General features: G+C 40.2%; 1 protein-coding gene across 1 annotated transcript; it reads right to left on the bottom strand.

The window, feature by feature from the left end:
• Positions 1–11222: 11222 nt before the first annotated feature.
• On the bottom strand, positions 11223–16341 carry hpxa (hemopexin a). The gene is made up of 10 exons (XM_051403154.1): positions 16194–16341; positions 16061–16080; positions 15862–15939; positions 15583–15740; positions 14727–14880; positions 14245–14457; positions 13688–13783; positions 12791–12921; positions 12543–12690; positions 11223–11798 (listed from the first exon to the last, which is right to left on the bottom strand). The coding sequence occupies exons 1-10, from the start codon at positions 16247–16249 to the stop codon at positions 11569–11571; spliced, it is 1284 nt and encodes a 427-aa protein (XP_051259114.1). The 5' UTR covers positions 16250–16341; the 3' UTR covers positions 11223–11568.
• Between the last annotated feature and the right edge of the window lie 5513 nt (positions 16342–21854).

Below are 21854 nucleotides of genomic sequence, written 5' to 3'. Positions count from 1 at the left end.
GCACTTTGTGATACTGCTAATAAGCCAATGGTGTCATGCTAACATGCTCACCTGAAATGGTGAACATAGTGATCATGTTACCTGCTAAACATCAACATGCCAACGTTGTCATTTTGCGCATGTTAGCATGCTGATGTTAGTATAACGCACTGGAAATATTTGGACACATTGTTTGATATTCCTTTAATAAACAAACAAAAACAGTTAAACAAATGGGACCAAAAACATGGACCTCGACATCATCTCGACTTGTAAGTGACAGGTCAGCACTTGTTCTGTAAAAGACAGCATAAAACTATAGAGACCCATGTCTGGATATTGTTTCCCAATTAGCCAGAACGGCAGTCATTTCTACAGAGACTGTTGCCAACATCTGAAACAACAGCCAGTGTATTTAGCAATTAGTCGCAGTGTGGCCCAATGGGAGTGGGAGTGTCCTGGCAGAGAGAGAAAACATCAGGGATGAACCTGGAGACGGGGCAGGGTAGAGACGACTAATTTCCCTCAGGAGGACTCAGATGCACACACAGGCACAAACGCATGAATACAAAATGTATACGCACATACAGACATATGCACACAGACATGCATTCAGCCACAAACACATACACACACCATCTCTTTTTGTCTTTGATAAAATCCCTGGGGAGTTCATGGTTGCAGCCAGTAACTTGACCAGTGTGTTGTGTTCTCCCTGTGTCGTGTATCTCTTGTCTAATGAGGAGGTGCCAGTCCCACCAGTTAATTTACCAGAAGACAATCGCACACTGACTCACACTGACATTTATAGGCAATTAGGACCTGCCGGAGAAAAGTGTGTGTGTCTGTTTGTCTGTGTGCATCTGTGCATGTTTGTGTGTGTGTAGTAAGTGCAGCGATTAGGTCAACATTTTTATCAGTTCAAAACTGACACAACAGCCCTGTAACTAATTTTGTTTGCATACAGATAATGGGGTGACATTATTTTAATTGCATCATGACTTGTTAGACATTAAATTTTGTGTATTTTACAAGGCTTGTAACCAGTACTAAGTATCTATGGGGGTATTTTTACACACACAGACAATAAAATGTGACCTTACTGTCATGGAGTTGGGTTGATGTGGGTTTACTGGGAAGAGAATTTATATTATTTTCTATATAAAAACTGTGTTTGATTATCTGAAGATGATTTAATTCTTTGTTAACTTTTGAGTTGCAGTTTATTTTCATAATTTTAGCAACTCTTTCCTCATAACATATAGTTAATAACATATGACACCCCTTATCCTTAGATCCTTACTATGTAAAAGGGAAAACTGCCCCCCAAAAAATCTTCAATGGGACAGAAATAGGAGGAACCTCAGGAAGAGTCCAGGACAGACAGACATAGGTGTTGTAAAATAAACAGAATTAAAATATGGAGAAAGAAAATAACAATATTAAGTACATAATACATATACGGTTAAGATTAAGTGTAAGATTCTGACCTTTAAAGGTTGTTTGTTATTCCATCCATCACACTAGCTATTGGCTAGAGCTAAACCACTGGACAGGCAGCCAGTCTATCACAGAAATCCAGGCTGAAATCTACTGGGGAAATATCGCCATCTTTATGTCTGCCCTCACATTGTCACATTGTTGTCTTGTGTGTGTCATTAGCTGTCTGCCCTCACATTGTCACATTGTTGTCTTGTGTGTGTCATTAGCTAGCTAGCTAACTTAACTTTTTGGGTAGTGGGACTTATGTTTGTTTCAGAATGATGAAAACAGTTGGAGAACAATAGGGTTTACGCTCATTGGGATGATTTCTTTCCTGGGAAACTATTGTGTTTTTCCCAAGTGATGTATAGAATTTAGACATTCTATTAACTCAAATGGCTTGAAAAACAGTGCATATAGCTGCAATAAATAGGAAAAAATCTCAGACCCCCCCAAGATTTGGGCTCGGCCCCAAATGTTTACAACATCTGGCTCCGCCCCTGCCGTTGATATTAATTGATGATCACAATTTCTATTTTGAAAAGCCTCATTGATATTTTCCTTAACTGGCAAGCTGTTTGGAAAACTCTTAATAATTATTGTAAAAACAGACTTACTCTGGACCTTTAATATAATTTCCCAATATCCCAATAATTATTGATTTTTTAATTGTTATTTTTATTTCCGTACTTCTGAATCAAACATTCACATTCACAGTGCCTCAGAAATTTGTTCGATGCTGTTTTGAGGATAAATAAAAACAAGTGGTTTGTGTTTTCAGTCCTCAGATGAACCCATAGAGTCTCTTACAGCCAGTCAAACACTGCTGAGCGGTGTAGAAGCGATTGCCTAGAGGATCATATGTGATGTAATGCTGCTTGCATCACACTGTATCTCCCCCAGCTGATGACAGTCAGGCCTGTTTCCCCTGCCAGCACATCCCAGCTGCTATGAGGCAATGTAGTCTGCCAGGCACAATACGGTGTGTCAGCCCTCAACAATGGAGCACTTGTGCTCCCTGGATGGCATCATTGTCACAGTTTTTTTTTTTTTTTCTTTTTTTGGAGGGAGGGCTTTGTGAGTTGTTGTTGTTGTTGTTGTTATTGTTGTTTTAGCTACACGCCTCTCTAGGTTAGCCAGTTAGTAACTCTTGCATTGTTGGCTGGGAGACAATAGATGCAGTGCGTGATGAGGATGTGTGGCTCATACACAGACTGGATGTGGGTCATGGGAAGAAAATGGGGTATGATGGTGTCGTGGAATTGTAGAGATTCTGTACTTTGGGTTTAGGGGATGCCAAACCAGGTCAGTACAGTCAGACACAGTAGCCCAAACTGAAGTTCACCTAAACCAGAGCTGGAGACTGAAGTTGGAACTAAAATTAGAAAAAGAGGAAAAAACACCTCTCATCCTCATAACTTATTGGGACCAATTTTAGAAAACTTTAGATAGATAGTTCTGAGTGTTATTAGCCGACTGAGTGACATTGCTGACTTTAAGACATTGTTCTGCTTACACTATTGCTACACTACATTTAAACATTTAGCATTATCCCGTAATTGAGGCCACAACTGCCACCGAAGAGCAAGACATTACATACGTAGGCTCCCTATAAAGGTCCAGTGTGTAACATTTAGGAGGATCTATTGGCAGAAATGTAATATAATATTCATGGGTATGTTTTCATTAGTGTATCATCAAAAAAACGGCAGTCAGACAGTTCAGAAATGAGGGTGGAAACTACAAAAATAAGACCAAAGCCAGAATGAAAAGAATCTTATACTTATAGGAAGGCTTGCTCACTAACGAGGGATTTGCAGTGGAAGGAAGTAATTTCTTAATGGGTGAAAAAGAAAAACAAAGATTATTGACTTGCAGTGTCAACCTGTTGTATAATTATAGGTGTGTTAAAAGGCCACAGAAACGAGCCTCTCTTTATAAACAAGTGTCTTCTAAATTACACTGGTGATTGCCTCAGGCCAAAATGTTTGCAGAGTCTCTTTTCCTAAATGCCCCATTAAAATTTGAGAGAAATAGTCCCACGAGTGTGGACTAGATTTAATAGGCACCCATACTGGATATTTTTATGTTTCAATTAGGTTTTAGAGTTAGAAATTGAGTAATGCTAGGTGTAAAGTGCATTAAGAAGTCAATATTATGGTTGTTAGGGTTCACAGGAGAATACTTGACACTGAAAATCTGTATCAAAGAAACCACTGAATATATTGAGGTAAGTGTGTCTAACTGCTTATGAATTCACTTTTTCATTTGATAGAGAAAGTATATGCTATTTCTTCATTCAAAAGTCGCGAAGGCTCGCTTTCAAGTAATGGTGCATTGTTTTCAATGTGAATTTATCAGTCTCTTTTCTCACAGATAAATTCAATGATGTTGTACTGACAATAACTTCAACTGTCACTCTCACTGTCTCACTCCAGCAAGTTGTTGGTCGTGATTTGGCAGCCATAGAGGGCTTGCGTTGGTTGTGTGTGTCCTTGAGTCGACAGGATGTCCTATGAAGTCCTATAAATTAAATGACAAAATACGTAATTTGTCCTCAAGAGCGGCACTTAGAAACTTTTCCTGGTCTAACTGATTTGGGGCACTTGCTGAAACGACCTGTTCTTCTTGATAGACGGTCGGCATTTTGCATCCATTTCACAGTTCATACTCATAGCAAAAAGTCTGATCAGAGTTCATAAAAAACTATTAGACATACTGACACAGACCTGAGACCTGCAGCAATACTCTGAATATGACTTGGACTCAACCCAGGTCAGGTGTCAGTTACCAGGCTCCAAGTGGACCTGTGAAGACCCATGAAGAACATTCTCTGTCCTGTTTTCAGCCTTTCAACCTCACACATGTGTTGTCACAAAGTAAATCCTGCTCTGACGCCCCCCTTCCTCCCCCCTGCTCCCCTGATGTAGAGTTAAAGTCATAATCCCTCCTCCCTTCCCTCACCCCTCCATCTCTCCAGGTCCCCTGAGCTTCGCCCGTCCTCATTAGCGGGTATTTTTCCCATGTTTGTTAATTGTGTCCTGCTTTTTGCACCACCTGCCCCTCCCCCTCCCCCCCCCTCCCCCCGCCCCTCTCTTTCTCTCCTCCTCCTCTTCTCCTTCCCCTAACTCCCTCTCTCTCTCTCTCTCTCTCTCTCTCTCTCTCTCTCTCTCTCTCTCTCTCCCTCTCTCTCTTGTGCCTCCCCTGCTCATCTGTGCTCTCTAACAGCCACTAATTGTCATCATAAGGATGCGTTCGCTGTCACAACTGGAGAACAGACTGCAGACCGACAGTGTGCAGCCTGGCTCCTCTGGCCCCTGGAGGCCTCTGCACTGGTGTCTGGGGGCTCGGAGGACCTTGGCAGGCAGGAAATCTCCCTCTGCAAGTGTAGCTAATGAAGACAGGATGAGAATTTTACCTGGCTGGGAGAAAGATAGGTGGTGAACTCAACATAGGCAAACTGGGAATCGACTGTAAATGAGAGGAAGGACAGATAGGTACAGTGGCTGCCCGACAAAGCATGACTATGTTTATAACAACACAATACAGCAACAGAGCATAAACAGACAATAACGCTATATCAATAACTAACACATTTTTCTCCAGTCATTTTAATTGTTTGTGTCGTCTCAGTACATTCATTATGTTCAATCATACAGAAGCTAATCAGGAGAAGCTAAAATCAAGATTTCTCATCTTTGCCTCAATTCTTTCAATCCCTAGATTAGACCTGTGTCTGTTTGACTTCTCTGCATTCACACTTCTTCACATGTAATTTCTGTAAATTTAGAAAATCATTATTCCAGTTGTATGGAAACATCACATATTTACCATCTCTTTATCTCAGGGATTCTTGTATTATCAAATAGATATACTCATGATGCCATGTTTTTATCAGTAGACCAATATATCAAATGGAAATATTATTTAAGTTTTGTGCATTACACAAATAATATGACCTGTTATACATATTATCTTCGGAACATCTCCATTAAAACACAATTGTGTAGGTTTGAACAAACCTTGTATGCACAACATGTTTTAGAGCAGTATAACATGTAGGGGTAGGGAATTTTTCCAACCATCTTATGAGATCTGTTTAAACAATTAGACAGTATTTATGGCAATTTAATCTCAAACCGGGAAAAAAAAGGATGAAAATAAACAAAACAAAAAAAAAACTTAATAAACATAAACATAAACCTTGCTGTAGCTATGGTGGAAATAACTTTTTCCTACTGATCATGCACCCAGGCAATGTGTTGCAGGGCATTACAGAGATCTTAACAAATTCCTAAAATAAATTAGATGATAATTGTGGCAAATTCAATTCAAAACTCTGTGAGACCCTGAGTGGACTGATTAGATGACTCAAAAATGAACTGCAATACAGTATATAGTAAAGTATTTTTTAGTTTGTATAAAGAGATACCCTTTTGTTTAAGGACTTTTTTTTAAACTTCAGTAAGCGAGTGAGTAGAATAATTGGTGTTTGTGTGTCTTCCTGTGTGTTTGTTTCTAGGAAAGAACGTGTCTCCATACATGCACATGTTAGTGTATGTGTGCGTGTTTGTGTGCAAGTGGGAATTTGTGCTTTGTGGCATGTGTGCCCTCAGCATGGGGCCATGGCGGGCCCCGTGCCGGCCAGCTGGAAGCTCAATCTGTTGAGGGGGTCCGCTGCTCAGTGGTGGGAGGTCGGCCGGACCCACAACGACGCCCCGACCATTTGCCCCAGCCTCCCCTCTGACCGGGACGTGCAGCTTGGCAGGCCCAGCCAGGGACTGACAGCTCCGCACAACCCAATCCACAAGACACTGTGGGGGAGGAGGGGGAGAGGGAGGAGGACGGTTAGAGAGATACAGGATAGGAGGAGGTGATAGGCGAGGATGTGGAGGTGGTGGCAACTTTAGGGAGGGAGGGAGTGGGAGACTGCTTCGCAGCAAGGTAGCAAGAACAGCAGCAGACCAAAGTCCAGGCACACTGCCAACTGCAGAGAGAGGCAGATTAAGACAGACAGGAAGGCAGAGAAAAAGTTCATAGTATAAAGTACATAGTAAAGTACATAGATGCAGGAGGGAGGAGTGGAAGAGAGGAAGGTGAAGAGAATAGGGGAGCAAAGGAGGTAACAAAAGACAAAGGAGAGACGGGGGGGAAAAAAATTTTTGGGGGTAGGACGTTTGGATATGAGATATATATGGGCCAATGGGATAAATTAAAAGTTTGTCCTCAAAACATACTGTTTCTTAAGTATTGATGAAACATAGCAAACTTCATGTCTTAATAGCATTGAAGTCAATTATACTTACTACGTTAGATTTGTCTGAAAGGTTCAGCTCTTTGAGGAAGCTCCCCATGAAATGAGAGGACTAATTTACCAGAAACATTTAAGGTAAGCCGGTGGTTGGGTTGGTGGTGGGAGCTGCAGTAGCTTTTTGTAAATATAAAGCTGCTGTACACCTCTATGAACATGATTGACAATTACTAATCAGGTGGCAGCCAAATCTACCGAGCTGATGGATGCACCAGTGGTTGTGAAACATGAAAGAAACAGTTGATGGCAAGCAAGCGATCCGAGAAAAAATTCAGTGCTTTGAACGTGTAACATGCTTCATAGATGAACCGGCTAACCTGAGCTTTTACTGCTAGCTGGACTCAAAGACAGCTCAAAGTGGACATGCGAGCCAAAACCCAACAGTTGGCAGACCTTTGTGATCAGCGTTCCTGTGGATATAACTTCCTTCTTATCTTTGGAGTGTTGTATCTGTAACCTACAAGCAGGACACTTTCAATTTGTATATCAGAGAAGCGTTTATGGGAGAAAAAACAAATCAGTTTGTTCAGTTGTTTGTTGTTTAATCATATTTTACAGACAGCATTTTTAATATGGATTTTATCATCAACAAGCCATGTCTTTACCACAATAAAAGAACACACTTAAACTACTACACTGAAACTACACTGAACAACTGGCCTAAAGGGCCTTTTCCCTGAGCGCTTTCCACATAATTCTGTAGTGTAGGCATGTGTGTATGTGTGTGTGTCTGTGTGTATGTGTGTGTTTTGGTCCTTTCTGTGTGTCTTTACCAGACGGGTTCGCTGCTCTCTCTGACAGTTTGATGCAGGGCACCGGGGTTACATCTGAGGGAGTGTTTTTAGCGGTCACCAGTCTACTGAGGGGACGCTAGCTGGCACCATCTGGTCATGAGATCCAACGTTTATCTGGCACTGTCTTGGCCAATGTCCATACCTGCTTGTTCTACACACACACACACGCACACCCACACACACACACGCACACACACACACACACACACACACACACACACACACACACACACACACACATACACTGAGGGTCAAGCTACCCTAAACGACAGGCTGAGAGCAGATGTCCGTCAACCCTCCCAGTCCAGTTAATTAAGCAGCATAACAAACAGCAAGGAGACAACTCACACACACACACACACACTCTCGCACACATCAACTCTGTACATGCCCACAAACAGTCCAACGGCTGTTTGTCCTTTTTGGAGAGCAAAAGAGAATAAGCATGGATAGCCCCAAAGTCAGTGTGTGTGTGTGTGTGTGTGTGTGTGTGTGTGTGTGTGTGTCTATTATTTATTGCACATGTGTCACACAAAAGCTGCAACCAAAGATGTAACAAAGTGAAAGTTAATGGTGATTGTTAAAGCAGGTCTGAGCCATCAGCTATGACTGAGCCAAGTGTCATTAAGTGAAATGCTGGGTATCCTGTGTGTTTTATGGTTTTGCAGACACAGACTCATGAGTGGATTAATAAAAAGGAATTTATTGAAAGGGCAGCGGAGACTGTAGGTGGAATAAGCAGGGAGGCACCTGGCAACGAAACAGGGCGGGGAACGATGCCTGGAGAGACTGGAGCTGGGTGGATGAGTGAGGGGGAATACGCTTGGCTTGCTGGAGAGCCGGCAGACAGGCTAATGAAGGTGGTCTTGGAGCACAAGAAAATTAAAGCAGCCACAGTTCAGAGGTTATGAGTTTAAAATATTGATGTGACAGGAAAAGCTTTACAAAAGGTTTAAAGTAGAAGATTCTGACCACTGCTTTCTAGCTTGTAGCCCTTTGTCTTATCTAGCTGCTAACACAGCACAGAGTTTTACTCTGGGAGACGGTCAAACATGGTGGTTCAAACATCAGCTAACAGAAAAAGTTTTAAGTTTCATTTTTAAGTTTGGCCAATTCACATACTCTATATGTTTCCATTCACCTTTGCATTTTCATGGTGGGGGTTGTGGAGGTGGTTGAAGGTAACCGCAACGTCACAGTTTGATAACCAACACAGGCTCTCATTCCATGTTCCTCCTTCTTTACCACCACAATGGTGGATAGAAACAACAGCAGGTGCTTGAAGATCACAACAGACAAATTAATTCATTAAAAAAACACAAATGGCATGTTAGGGTTGAAAATAAATGCTATGATGTGTCATTTGTTTTAATTAGTTAAATGTGTCAAAACTAGTGAGAGTAAATTATGTCATATTGCAAATATGGTTAAATGGGTCTTTGATTGCACAGATTTACAACATTTTCATGGAAACAAATAATTCCGTCAATTCTCAAGTAGGTACACTCACTGCCAGTTTATTAGGTAACTATCTAAAACTAATGCAGCCTAACACAACAATTCTTCAATAAATCCCTTCATGAAGGTTATAATGTTCTGTTGTTGTTGAAACAGATTCAACTTTATTTTTATAATGGAGGATATAGTTTGTGCTGCTGTTGAACTGTATTGCATTATACAGAGAGGTTATTTAACGTACCCCCACTGATGTAAATAGGGTGGACAAAATAATCACCTGTCAAGCATCTGCACTGCCTGATCATCATCAGAGGAATACTTTAATCTAATTACAGACTAAAAGAATTTCAATTAACATTAAAAGAAACTGCACTTTCTATCTCAATACACGTTCTCCTCATTAGACACATTACCCAGATTTGATGTATGTGTGTTGCTGGGCTGGCAGTTTCTGTAGTTGATTGTGGCATCATACCAGGGCTAGAGAAGGGACTCAGTGTTTCTCCCTCCATTGTCATATCCCAGCAGGCAGTTGGGTGAAGTAAGGGATTGTGTGATCCAATGAAGCGTGCTGTTATCAGAGACTTCAGCCCCGGTCATGAAGCTGACATCACCCCATTGCCTCAGTTTAGAGCTGGATGATGCACAACAGGTCACTGAGGACGGGAGGGAAAGCCTGTGTGGTTAATGATCAAAGTCTTCTTCTTCTGTTTATTCGGCCTGGCTTTGCTGAAAAGTCATTTCTGTGTAGCAAAAGAAGGCACTTCACCCAGTTTCATATCAAATTAATGTTTAATTCAAATTCAAATTAATTAGCAGAGCGTGTTGGATACTTGAGACATGGACTAGAGTCAACAAAATTAGAATTCACTTTAGACTTGACTTTCTATAGACTTGACTTGAAAGAAAAAACATTCAAGTCAAGTCAATATTTATTATCAGGCCTGTGCACTGAAAGGACGTGGACCTTAAAAAATATTTAAAATTTAGTCATGAAAGGAAAATGTTTAAATGTTGTTGATGGAGACTTGAGTACAGAGTACAGAGTACGATCTAGACCTACTCTATTGTGTGTCTCAGTGTCCTGAGATAACTTTTGTTATGAATTGACGCTATACAAATAAAACTGAACTGAATTGAATTGAATCTTTAAGATTGGTCTTTTGAATCTCGACCTAGAAGTGTAAATTGAGTTCTGTGGGTTTGAGCAATGCCTGATCCAAACCACCAGCAGGTATTTGAGAGTATAAGTAGTTAAATCATAATCATTTTGCTGAGACTGTTCACCAAATAGAAAACTACAGGTTTCTGTAGCTGGCAGAAACCTGTAGTTTTCTGTGGGGGTGATGAATGAAGATGAATTCACATCGTCCACATTTCAGCTCCCTGTGGTTAACTCAAATCTCAGCCTCAGTGTGTGCCTCAGAGGAATAAAATGATATCACACCTGCATCTGTGCTGCTCTGCTGGAGAGAATCAAGACTAAGACAGACATACAGACAGACTGAAGCCAAAAGTTTCACTGTTGTGACAGTGAAGCTGGTTCCTCATGTGGAACTCTTGAGCCCTCTACTGGTGTAAAGCCAGAACTTGTGCTTGTTCTGGCATTTTACAAGGGTGCCTAATAAGGTCCCATTTAAGATTAATTCTAGAGGAACTCACTAATAGAGACAGTGTTCAATCAGTACATTGAATTAATTAATTAATTCAAGGTAATTGCTAACTTAACCTGCAGGGTCTTTTAGTAAGAAGTAAGAAGCAATTAAAATGTGTCTTCAAGCATCTTCCAGTAATAACAGTTAACAGTTTATAAACTCAACACACCAGGCAATGAAATGTAACTGTAATACTTGTTGCATTTTTTAACATAAGTTTTAAGATATTGTTCTATTATTATTTATAATTTTATTTTTTAACCTGCAGTAACAGACTTTTTCTGAGCAGCGTGTGGTGTCTATGGCGCATGACGGCTGCGTCTGGCACACAAATGTTTGTGTTACTACTGTAGTGCCAGTATGTCTTTTGTATGTCTGTTATGACCTGGCAGCTCTCTCATTAATTAGTTGCGTAGGCAAGTAACTGTGTCAAAAAGGTCTGTATTTTAGCTGATAGCTGATCTGTCTTGGTAATTTTACAAACTTATACAATGAAAAGCCACAAAATAATATCCTCCTTTCTAGAAAATGTAGACTTTCTGCTTTGTTTGTTGCCTCTCCACTTTATTCACAACAACACTGTACACAATGAATCACAGAGAAACATGTAATACCCTTCTTGATAGCACACTTGACATAGAGGACCACTGAGTTACGAAAAGGAAGAACCCTTCCAAAAAGAAGTAAAACAGATAAAAGGTTATTTTGAGGTAAGACTCAGAAGGTATGAAGCATTGCATCATTGTCTGTAAGTAAATGTTGTCAAAAGCTTAGCGACTTGTTATTAGGCGCCTCCTGCGTGATGTTGTTGGTGCTGTTGTTTTTCCATGTTTCATCGTGTTGTATGTGACATTTGGCACAGTCCATTTAGTCCTGTCAAGCAAGCATCTTAGTGATCACAGCCGAACACCTCCAGGGATACCTTGTGCTGCTCAGGCAGAGCCCTGGAAGTAACAAACAGCATGGCGCTGTCAAAGTGGTAGAAGTGGTTGCCTACGAACACCTTAACTCCTTCGATATTGCACATGGCAGCGTCGACCTTCTTGAAGAGGGAAATCGGACGCTCATGTCCTGCAACACGAGGGTTGACCTTCAATTCCACATCATAGATGTTCTGACCTGGAGGACAGCAGGTAGGAAGAGATGTAAGTGGGCACTGTATTAATTTATCAATTGTAGAAAGCTCAAGACAGGTAAAATATCTGTCCAAAAGGGATATCTTTTGAGAATATAGTGAAGTTATCTCCCAGTAAGTATTGATTTGGTGATATGCTGGTCGAAAGACTTTAGGTCAAATATGGGCTAATTCTAGATAAAAAGTTTTTAAAGCTCAGGGTTACATTTAACTATTGTTTCAACAAAATGTACTTATATGTACATTACATCTATAAGCATGTGTATATGTACATATGTAGCAAAAACAAGCAGTTTTCAGATAACTTAGCTAATGTTAGCCAAAGTGGCACCTTTGCTGATACTGAAAAGTACATTTTACATCAAAAAACTAAATTATGCATTATAACATACTGTTTTTTTCCTGAGCTGATAAGTATATGAGTGAGACATCCTTTTTCCTTTTCATACCTGTTTAGACTCGCTCGATCGCAGTACAGATCAGGCAGGAGGTACGGATTGGGCACTGACAGGTATGTCACTATTACCATGCTGATACATTCATGTGAATGCTGTTTGCTGCTACAGGTCCATCCACCCCCATAACCTTTTCCTTATTTCATATACTTTATATTTCATATATTTTATTATTTACTTTATAGATTTTTCATTTAACACTCAAAATTATCCTGTAGTTATTTCATGGACTGTCATTAGCCTTGCATATCATTTTAGACACTGTCTGTTTACCTTTGATAAGGTGAGCAATGTGATGATCCTCGCAGACGAATGCAGCATCAATGGGACCCTCAATGCCCAGCTCATCCTTCAGAGGCTTTGGGTAACCGTCCAGGTGGGTGTGGGGCTCACCAACTTTGTAAAGAAAGAGTTGGTCGTCCTGAGGACAAAGAAAGAACAAATGATGTGTGTTTTAGCCTTGAGGAAAAGGTGATGACAGGATCAACATGATGTGTGAGTGCTTGCCTGTAGTAGTTTACCTTGATCATGTAAAGGTGGTCCTCATACGTGAAAACAGCGTCCACCTCACTGTGCAGCTCCTTGAAAGCGTTTTCGATGGTGTCAGCCTTCAGTGTGTCATTGCCCTCATCTTTACGGAGGAAATGGTGGCCTGCAAGACAAGGGAACCTCTTAGATGCTGCAAACAGTAACACTGTAGTAAGATTGGAAATGTATCACAGTTCAGCTGACTCTCTACTCATCCTGTTTAGTCAGAGTAGCTGGTCTTCACGATCTGAAAATAATCCTTGTAATACCTACCCAGACTTGATGTGTGTAAATTATTTTCCAAAATAAGAGACAATCTGAACTAAGGACAGGAAGACCAGGTCCATGTACACCTAACAATACACAATTTGGACGCAATCCAAAATTTGACCTGAACCGAGCTGATAGAGTCTGCTTGGATGCTGTTTGGTGTTACACATTAACAAAGAAAACACTGTGGCTGTAGAACAGGATCTTACCCAAATCTATTGAATTTCAACTGCATAGAATTTTAACTCTGGATCCAGTCAGGTTTGGGCACCAGGCCAACCCCCGCAGACCTCTAAAGGCTAGTGGACATATTCTATTATTTGGCTGGTGAAACAGTGTGCGTAATGTGGTGAGTAGATTTGTGGCTGACAGAAAAACACATTTCTCTCTAATCTGATGTTTTAGCCAAAATATGGCTACATACATAGCTTCAGTTTGCTGCTGGCAGAATTAGCTGTTATCAGTATAAATATTTTGGCATATTTTTATTATAAAAATAAGCGTTTGTAAAGTAGGTGGACATAGGAGAAGAGGATGCTGGAGTGGTTTCTGTGGACATTTACATTTTTGTTTGCTGAAACTCTACGTATATCAGCAATGTGTCTGTCGTCAAATCTCACCTCTGAAGGCATACATGTTCCCAGCGTTGTCAGATGTAATGGCATCCAGGTGAACACGGCTGCAGCGCTCTCTCTCCACATGGTCGCTGTCGTCACCTGAACAGCAAACAAACAGAATGCTAATATTAAATATATATTTATAACTTTGTATTTGCTCAGCATTGCTTTGCAGAGTATTTTATCATCACTTTGTTAATCCTGACACCCTTATCATTCTTAAACAGTGGATTAAACATCTGATGTAAAGGGAAATCAAATGGATTTTTTATAGACAACAACAGATGCTTTTCAGCAATAGACATTTTTCAAAGGAAGATAATGGATGGAGTGAAAGACCAACTGAAACCCAACTAAAATTCCCATTCGATGAAGACAAAGACATGAGGGTGCTAGAGGGTGGGCAGAAACTCATGGTCTCATGAGTTTACAGTGATTACCCTAAGATATCACATCAATTGAACACTGATATATTGATGACTTGCAAAATACAAACATTATACGTTTGCTTTTGTAGTGATGTCTGATTGTTGAATCACTGACATTGATTTTTCACTTACTAAACTTGGAGCATCTCATGAAGTAGTCACGTGCCTCTTTGGGGTATCTTCCATGCACATCGCCAGTTTTTGGGTCAAACTTGGAGAACATGTGTCCATGGAAGCAGTAAAAGTGCTCCATAAAGCGGAAAGCGGATGTGCAGTTTGGCATGGACTGGAACTCTTTCTCCTCTACAGCCTTGGTTCTAACGTTATAGTGGTAGATGTCGTCTCCTACAGAAAAAAATGACACATGATTTATTTTGAAGGTATTCTTCAGATGCTTAAGAAATTGAGAAATGGCCTTGTAACATAATTCTTAAACAAAGGAGACAAGGCACCCTAGATATGGTGTACTGTTCTTGTACATTGGGCAACCAAGTCCATCAGTGGAAGGACTATTAGCCCCTTTTACCTTTGGGGGACTTACTGCATGTATACAGTACAATACATACTTGCAAACAAGTTTTCTTGCAATGAGGTTGGTAAGAATGTGCACTGACCCTTAAAGAAGATGACAGAGTCTTCATCGCACTCTGGCTTGGGACACTCCACAGCAGCGTCCAGGTTGTCAGGGATTCCAGGGAAGACTTCGGAGATGTCCTTGGGGTAGCCGTCTTCAAGCTTGTGTTGGTAATAGCTGAACACCTTGTTGTTCTGTATCAAAGGATTGCCACGAGTTCCAGATTAAACAAGTGATATGTACTTCAAATAACAGAAATGTATTAATCTATGGTGACTTCATAAGGTTTATACCCCAGGAGACCTATTTAAAGGAAGGTAGTGCAGGAAAACCGGATGTTTGCAATGATCTCATGATGACAGCAAGTGTATACTTTTCAATTGTCAATCAGTAGTCCCCACTTGCCTCATCAGCTGACCTCCGCACTCCTCACATTCTTTACTACTACTACCCCTTTTATCTCATTTGTTTTGCATTTACTCTCTCTGTCTGGATCATTCTTGCCTGCCCAAATTGATTTTCTTTACAGAAAAGTGGTTGACTTGAGGACATAAACCTCTGTTACATTACAGTAAATAATGCCAGGGGTGTAGGACTGGGGGTAAAAGGGGGGGGGGGGGGTTGAGTATACAGGGCCCTCAAAGATAGCAGAATGAATTGACGAGGATGCAGGAAGGGAGACTTTGGGAATGTCTTCTGCTATACCCCTGATGAGTGCATGATGATGAGATCAAAAATAGTCAAATCAATCTTTCTTTTCCAAACCAACCTAATGCAGGTATTGTATACAGGCCATTACCAACATTACTAGAAGTTTTGAGTAACTACTGGTCCTTAACCGAAGAGTTAATTTTTAGGAAGGAATCCTTTTAATCTTAGAATTGAGAAAGCCGTACCAGGAAAAAGAACATGTGGTCGTGGTCAGTAGGGTTGTCTTCGTAGTGCATGCGGAAAGCAGCGTCTACGTGGCCCAGGTGATGATGATCATCCAACTCAGCGAAGGACTCATTGGACAGCTCTGCTTTGCCATGGAAGCCCTTGAACAGATGGTCACCTGATCGGAAATACATAGTATGATGTTGATGGACTTTGAAGTGTGATTTATTCTGAGTACATAAGGCCATGTTAATGTGGGATGAATCCTACCCATTATTCCTTAATATGTAAGGACTTACCCTTGAAGAAGTATGGGATTCCCTCTTCGTTAACTGCAACAGCGTCCATCTCAAGGCCTTTACAACGGTCAAGGACAGCTGCAGAATATAGTGGTCATGCGTAATTAGAAAGAGAGTTTTAAAGTGTTCACATACATCATGAGAAATGTCTCCCTAATGACCAAAGTGTAAAAATAGTGAATGCTTTGCATCAACTCACCAGCTGCATGTTCTTCCTGCCTGGTTTAATAGGACAAAAGAAGACAATTATTCTCATTTCAGATCTTCTATTCATTGTTCAGAGGGTGCAGTTATGGGTGCTGTCCCTCCAGGTTAAATGCAAGAATACTTACGACTGAGCCCAAGCCAGGGCCAGGGCCAGGCAGAGGATGTGGGCAAGCAGCTTCATGATAAGCAGTCCTCTGGTCCAGGAGAGACTGGTCGGGCCTGAACTGACAGCAGAGCTGGGCAAAAGGTACCCTTGCTGCTGCTGCAGCAACCATTTATATTATAGGCCAGGTTACGTGGGCCATGTCACGTTGGGTACCAGAAGAGGCGGAGCTGGTAATGTGCACCCACACAGGGCTTATCTAAGACGCCCACAATGTTTGACGTGCCCCAGAGAGCTCTACCCCAGCACTGCTCAGACCAGCTACCAGGAAAGTGAGACGTGGGGCAGCAGAGATTCATAGAATTTAGAAGGGTAATCAATAGCTGCGTATCTGTTGTCCCTTTAAATAACACTATGTCCTAATACAAGTATACTTCCTCAAATATTTTGTCACATTTGAACTACTTTGCTGAAGATGCATCAGCTGTTTATGAAGCAATGATTTCGATTGTGAACAACTGTCACATTTCAACATTTCATAATATACCAGCACATTCTTAATAAATGCATTATAGATTTACCATTAAATATATCTATGGCAATAGAAAGACCTGCTGTTGGTACCTCAGAGAATTTGCATGCTTCCCTTTTTCTTCATATACGTGGCTAACAAATGCTAACTAAAGTTTTCTATTCTAACAAAGATTGATTAGGTTTGAGATAATGAAGATGATGACAAAGAAAACTGAAGTGTTTTTTTTTCTTTTAGAATGTTTAATGTAAACATACACAGTTTAATTTGTATTATTTGCATTACAGTATATAGATAGTAGATACCAGATATGTACCAGATATATTCCAGAACATTCCAGAAGTCTACCAAGATGGATAAAAGCTGGATCGCCATCCTGGTTCTGGTCCAACTCTGAGAGGTTACTAACCCAGTACACCAACAAAAATAAATAAAAGCTGCTGACTACTGCACTTCGCAGGCCTAGAAAACCAGTGTTGTATAACATTTGTATGGTGAACATTAACAGAATGTGAATTGACCTATATGTAATACCAGTGAAATCAAAAGTGTGCAGGTATGTGCTGGCTTGCATTTGCAAAATAAAAAACTAGTTCTCTATACTTATACACTATACTACTTATTAGGGATATAAACTAAAATATAATAACTGTAAAGTTGACAGTATAATATGAGAAGAATATGAAGTGTAGTTGTTGAATGCAAACTAAATAATAATCATAATAATAATAGTACAGTATTATATACACATTTAGTTTAAACTATGGACAGAAAACCCTATCTTTCAGATCGAAAGATAAAAAGGAGCCCACTAAGAAGGTGTAACAGACACTAACGGAAGTTGAGTTAGCCCGTAAGAGCAACTGTGTGCTAACATGTTAGCCATAACAACTTAATAAAGCAAAAATAAGTCAGAGGTGTGTGTTTCTTGGCTTGTTGTGGAGTTCTTGTTTATCCTGCCTGGATACTATATCAAAGAGGACACAACATACTTGGACAATATCATTAAAGATCCTCAGGTACAGCAGGAATAACATTCAAGTGAAAAAAGTGAGAGCAGCAAGAAGATAGATGTTTTTTGAAATAACTAAAACACGATGAAAAATTCCAACCCATGGCTGCTGGTTTGCAAGGACTGAGCCTTGGTACCTGGGGAGCCAGCTCTACCAGAGCACCCCCTGAGTGTTGCTGAATGTAACTGAAATGTATCTATTCTACTGAGGTGACGGCAGAAGATTCAGAGATGGATATTTCTAAACCATAAAACCCAAACCCAAAACTACCGGCATGTCTGGACATACAACTGGACCTATTTTGTAATTTTGGTAGTCTGGCAGTTTAAATAACATTCATAATGTTTTTCTTAATCTTAGTCTCAGTCAGTGGAAGATAGTAGCAGCACAACTCAGCAGGTTTCTTTCTGGAAGCTCCATGGTAGGAATTCAAAAACTCCTCTTTCTTTGCATCTCTCTGTCCCTTCTCCTCCCATCTACTCCCCAATTATCTCACTCACACCAAGCTCTACTTCTCCCATCATCTTGCTCTGTCCCACATTTCTATGTTGGGATGGTGTCCATGATGTTGTTCATGTGTTTGAAATATACAAAGAATATAGTCTTTTATTAAAAATGAAACCCTTTTCCAACAATGTACTCACCCTGAAGATTGATGTTTTTTTGTAGTCAAAGTGGTTACCAATGGTTACAGCTGGCCAAGATGGGGGCGACCAACACAAACATGCAGAGGACTGTACACAGGAGTAATCAGTGTTGACAGGGGTCAGAACCTTAACCTTAACTAAGTCATACAATACTCATACAAAAGTCCATCACGTTGTGCACATATTGCATGCTTTGGAAGTGCTTTTTCAATAAATAGCATCACTGTCTTGCTCTTTTTTGTTAATATTTGACAAGTCATTGCAGGACACACGTTGCCCTTAGGTCTTTTGATTGTTTTAGTAAGCCATATGGTCTCCAGCTAATCAGCAACATAACCAGTAGCTTTTTGGTGCTGCCATTTTATTTGCCTCTATTAAAGTTGTTCTAAGTAATATTTTTTGCGTGTGTTAAATAGCTTCCTGCAGTAAACAAAGAATACATTTTATGGTACAGAGAGCTCAATAGTCAACTCTGTTAACCAGGTGTATCACTTACTGTACCTTTAACTGAGCAAATCATGTAAAATGTAGTGAAAACAGTAGTCTTCCAGCAGGAAGTTTCAACTATAGCAACAAAAGGGTCTCACAGGTGAGTTTTGGCTCATTCCTGACTGCGCCTAAAGCTCTGATTTTTAAATTTAAACGTATCAAGAACAGAAAACATCCTTTTATGTCATTGTGTTAAACCTCCAGATGGACAGCATGCTCCTGAGGTGTGCAGTCAGTTTACTTCTTGCAATGCACCGATGATTGACACCAATAATTACCGAGCGTGCCCTTCAAGATGTTGTAGTGATTGATGATAGTGGTAGCTGAGCCTAAAGGACCTTGATTTACCTCAATCTACCCTCCCACTCTTACCTGTGTGAGAGACACGTTCAGGTATGCAACTTTGCCATTAAATTGCTTCAAAAACATTCCTACTCTGTGTGTCATGTTTTTATTCCTGTCACCAGCATAACCTGACCTGACATGACCTGTGTTAGTCTGCCATCACTGTACAGCACACAGACAGGGAGTCAGCTACCCAGCCCAGTCAAAGGGCATGAAGACTGGCCAACTCACTTTTAGCCAATTTTCATGGATGACATTTCCCAATTGATGATGAAATAAAGCCATCTGAACCAAGTGAACTTCACCAAAAAACAAAACAAAAGACAGTTGAATTAAAATCTGTGTTAAGGCGATCTACTGCAGTGCATGTTTCTCACCACCAGAGACCAGCCATCCAGAGTAGGCTGCACTACACTGTAAACATTTGGTTCAATCTGAAATGTTTTCCTGCTTAAAAAAATGGAGTTAACTGAACTAAATAATTAGTTAAATGCAAAACCTGAGTTAAGTTTACTGAATTTGAGAAAATAAGTTCAATAAACTGAAGATATTAGTTTAATTTGTTTAGTTTTGTCCCACTGACAAATATGGCATTCAGATTTGCTCTCCAGTCATATTTTCACTGTTGAAAAGTCAGTTCTTCATTTGTCACAAAGACCTCACAGCTGTTGATGCTGCTACTGGAGCCACTTTTGATCCAGAGATTATACAATGGGTGGTGATGAGGTGGACATCATTAGGTGAAAATGTAACATTCTGCAGTAGATTCTTTCAAATCTTTTTGAACTTAGCCTACAGAACATTTGGAGTACTATTTAAAAATGATTCCCTATATAGAAATGAACACACACAGACACACACAGACACACACAAGGTTTTGAGCTAGTAATTTATGGAAGATCATTATCGACAGAACTGTTAAGGTAGAGTAAATCAATGTGCACACAGAGCTCCCGGGTACAGATTAGTAACAGCAGAACAAGTTTTGTGGGCGAGCACAGACAGCATCCTGAGCACAATCCAATATTTCACAACAGTGATTAAACAGAGCACCCACAAAATCAGGATTTTAAATTTAAACCTTGTTCACTGTTAAAAAATGTATTCAAGCTCTCAAACCTGATTTGCAGATGGGGATTACTCTGTTTTGCACTCACTCACAATGTTTTTGTCATTAATGTTATTCTACAGTTATTTAAAACTGACTGAAAATAGAGCATTTTCTTTCTTTGAATAGCCTACATCAGGAAAATGTTGTCTTTTTAGAAATGGCATAGCTAGCGAGACTGTCAGCCTATTACTTACTAGTTAAACTAGTTAGCCAAACATGCTTACAGTTCCAGCTTAAAAGAATAAAGTCACTGTTTGATCCATTTCTTTTACTTTGTCGTTTGTGTTTTTGGTTTTGTAAAGGCTAAAAACAAGGCACTACCTTTCAAACTCTTTAAATACAGAGTATCGCTGTGCTTCCACCTGTGGAGAAAATCAAAGCTTCACAGATCCATTGTGCCTAGCCATAGTTGCTAAGCTATGATTGGACGACTGCTGTTCTGGGGAGGGGCCTGCTCTTCCTGCAGCTACCTCATGATCACCTGCCTGAACACCTGCCCTTTATTCCCATCTTCCAAGAATATAAACAGCCCACCAGCAGCTCACAGTCTGTCGTGCTGCAGCCACAGTGTCCAGCCCTAGTTTGTGTGTCTGCCTGTGTATGCTAGTTTTTGGTTTTGATAACTGAGCTGCTCCCTTTTTGGACTCTTCACTAACTTCCTTTCCTTCTGCTGAATCTTTTTCTGCAGCAAGACCAAGTAAACTGTCTTTTTTACCTTGCCTGTTGTGCCTTTGCATCCTGCTTGAGGGTCCATACAACACTTACCAGTACACATGTAAGACATGTATGTGCATCTTAACTGGATATTGTTTTTACGCTCTTGTGTACAGAGAGTGACAGTTTTCTAAACCTATTTATGTTGTTTCTTTTGCATTTGCATTTGTATTGTACTTTTGCTGCAGTGCTGTTTTTCACCAATGGCAGTGTTGTCATTTCAGGACTTTCTTAATAGTTAATAATAAGTCTTGTTGAGACTTTTCCTCCGTGCAGTACGTCACAGTTTGATCCATAATGTGGCCCTGGTTACGAATATTAATAATGAATTTCCATTTGTTGCTGAAATAATAATAGCTGTATTTACCTGTATGCAAAACTTCAGTTAAGAGTTGGAGCAGGAATAGATTTGGCATGGAAGCTGTTGGTTTGTGTACCTCACTGTGCTGTAAAGTTTTTTGGATCCACTGTGTTGTTTGTTCAGTGCTATATACTTTTCAAAGCAGTGGTTACTACAGGCTTTATAGAGGGGGCAAACAAAACAGATCTAAAATTAGACACAGTTATATCCATTGATGAATTTAAGCACACCCTAAAGAATATGGCGACGGAGGGATGTGGTTGTAGCCTATTTGTATAGTTTGTGTTTTATTGTTATTCTGTTTTATGTTGTATTTTAATATGTTGTGATTTTGTAAGGCTGCTACCCTGGCCAAGTGTCTCTTGTAAAAGAGATTTTTGATCTCAGTGGGACTTACTGATTTTAAAAAATCAATAAAAAGAATAATATTACAAAATTGTGGAGAAAAAGTGCACAAAGGATCACATAAAA

Source organism: Dicentrarchus labrax, unplaced genomic scaffold (assembly GCF_905237075.1).
Source record: "Dicentrarchus labrax unplaced genomic scaffold, dlabrax2021, whole genome shotgun sequence".
NCBI classification, from domain to species: Eukaryota; Metazoa; Chordata; class Actinopteri; family Moronidae; genus Dicentrarchus; species Dicentrarchus labrax.
This window is presented reverse-complemented; position numbering and strand designations above follow the sequence as displayed.

What these genes read in the sequence shown, in the direction of transcription:
- hpxa (XM_051403154.1), bottom strand. Translation starts at nt 16,249, where the DNA reads ATGAAGCTGCTTGCCCACATCCTCTGCCTGGCCCTGGCCCTGGCTTGG. An exon ending in AATCCCATACTTCTTCAAGG is followed by an intron (nt 15,741 to 15,861) that starts GTAAGTCCTTAC and finishes ATTTCCGATCAG; the next exon opens with GTGACCATCTGTTCAAGGGC. An exon ending in CATGAGATGCTCCAAGTTTA is followed by an intron (nt 13,784 to 14,244) that starts GTAAGTGAAAAA and finishes TTTGCTGTTCAG; the next exon opens with GTGACGACAGCGACCATGTG.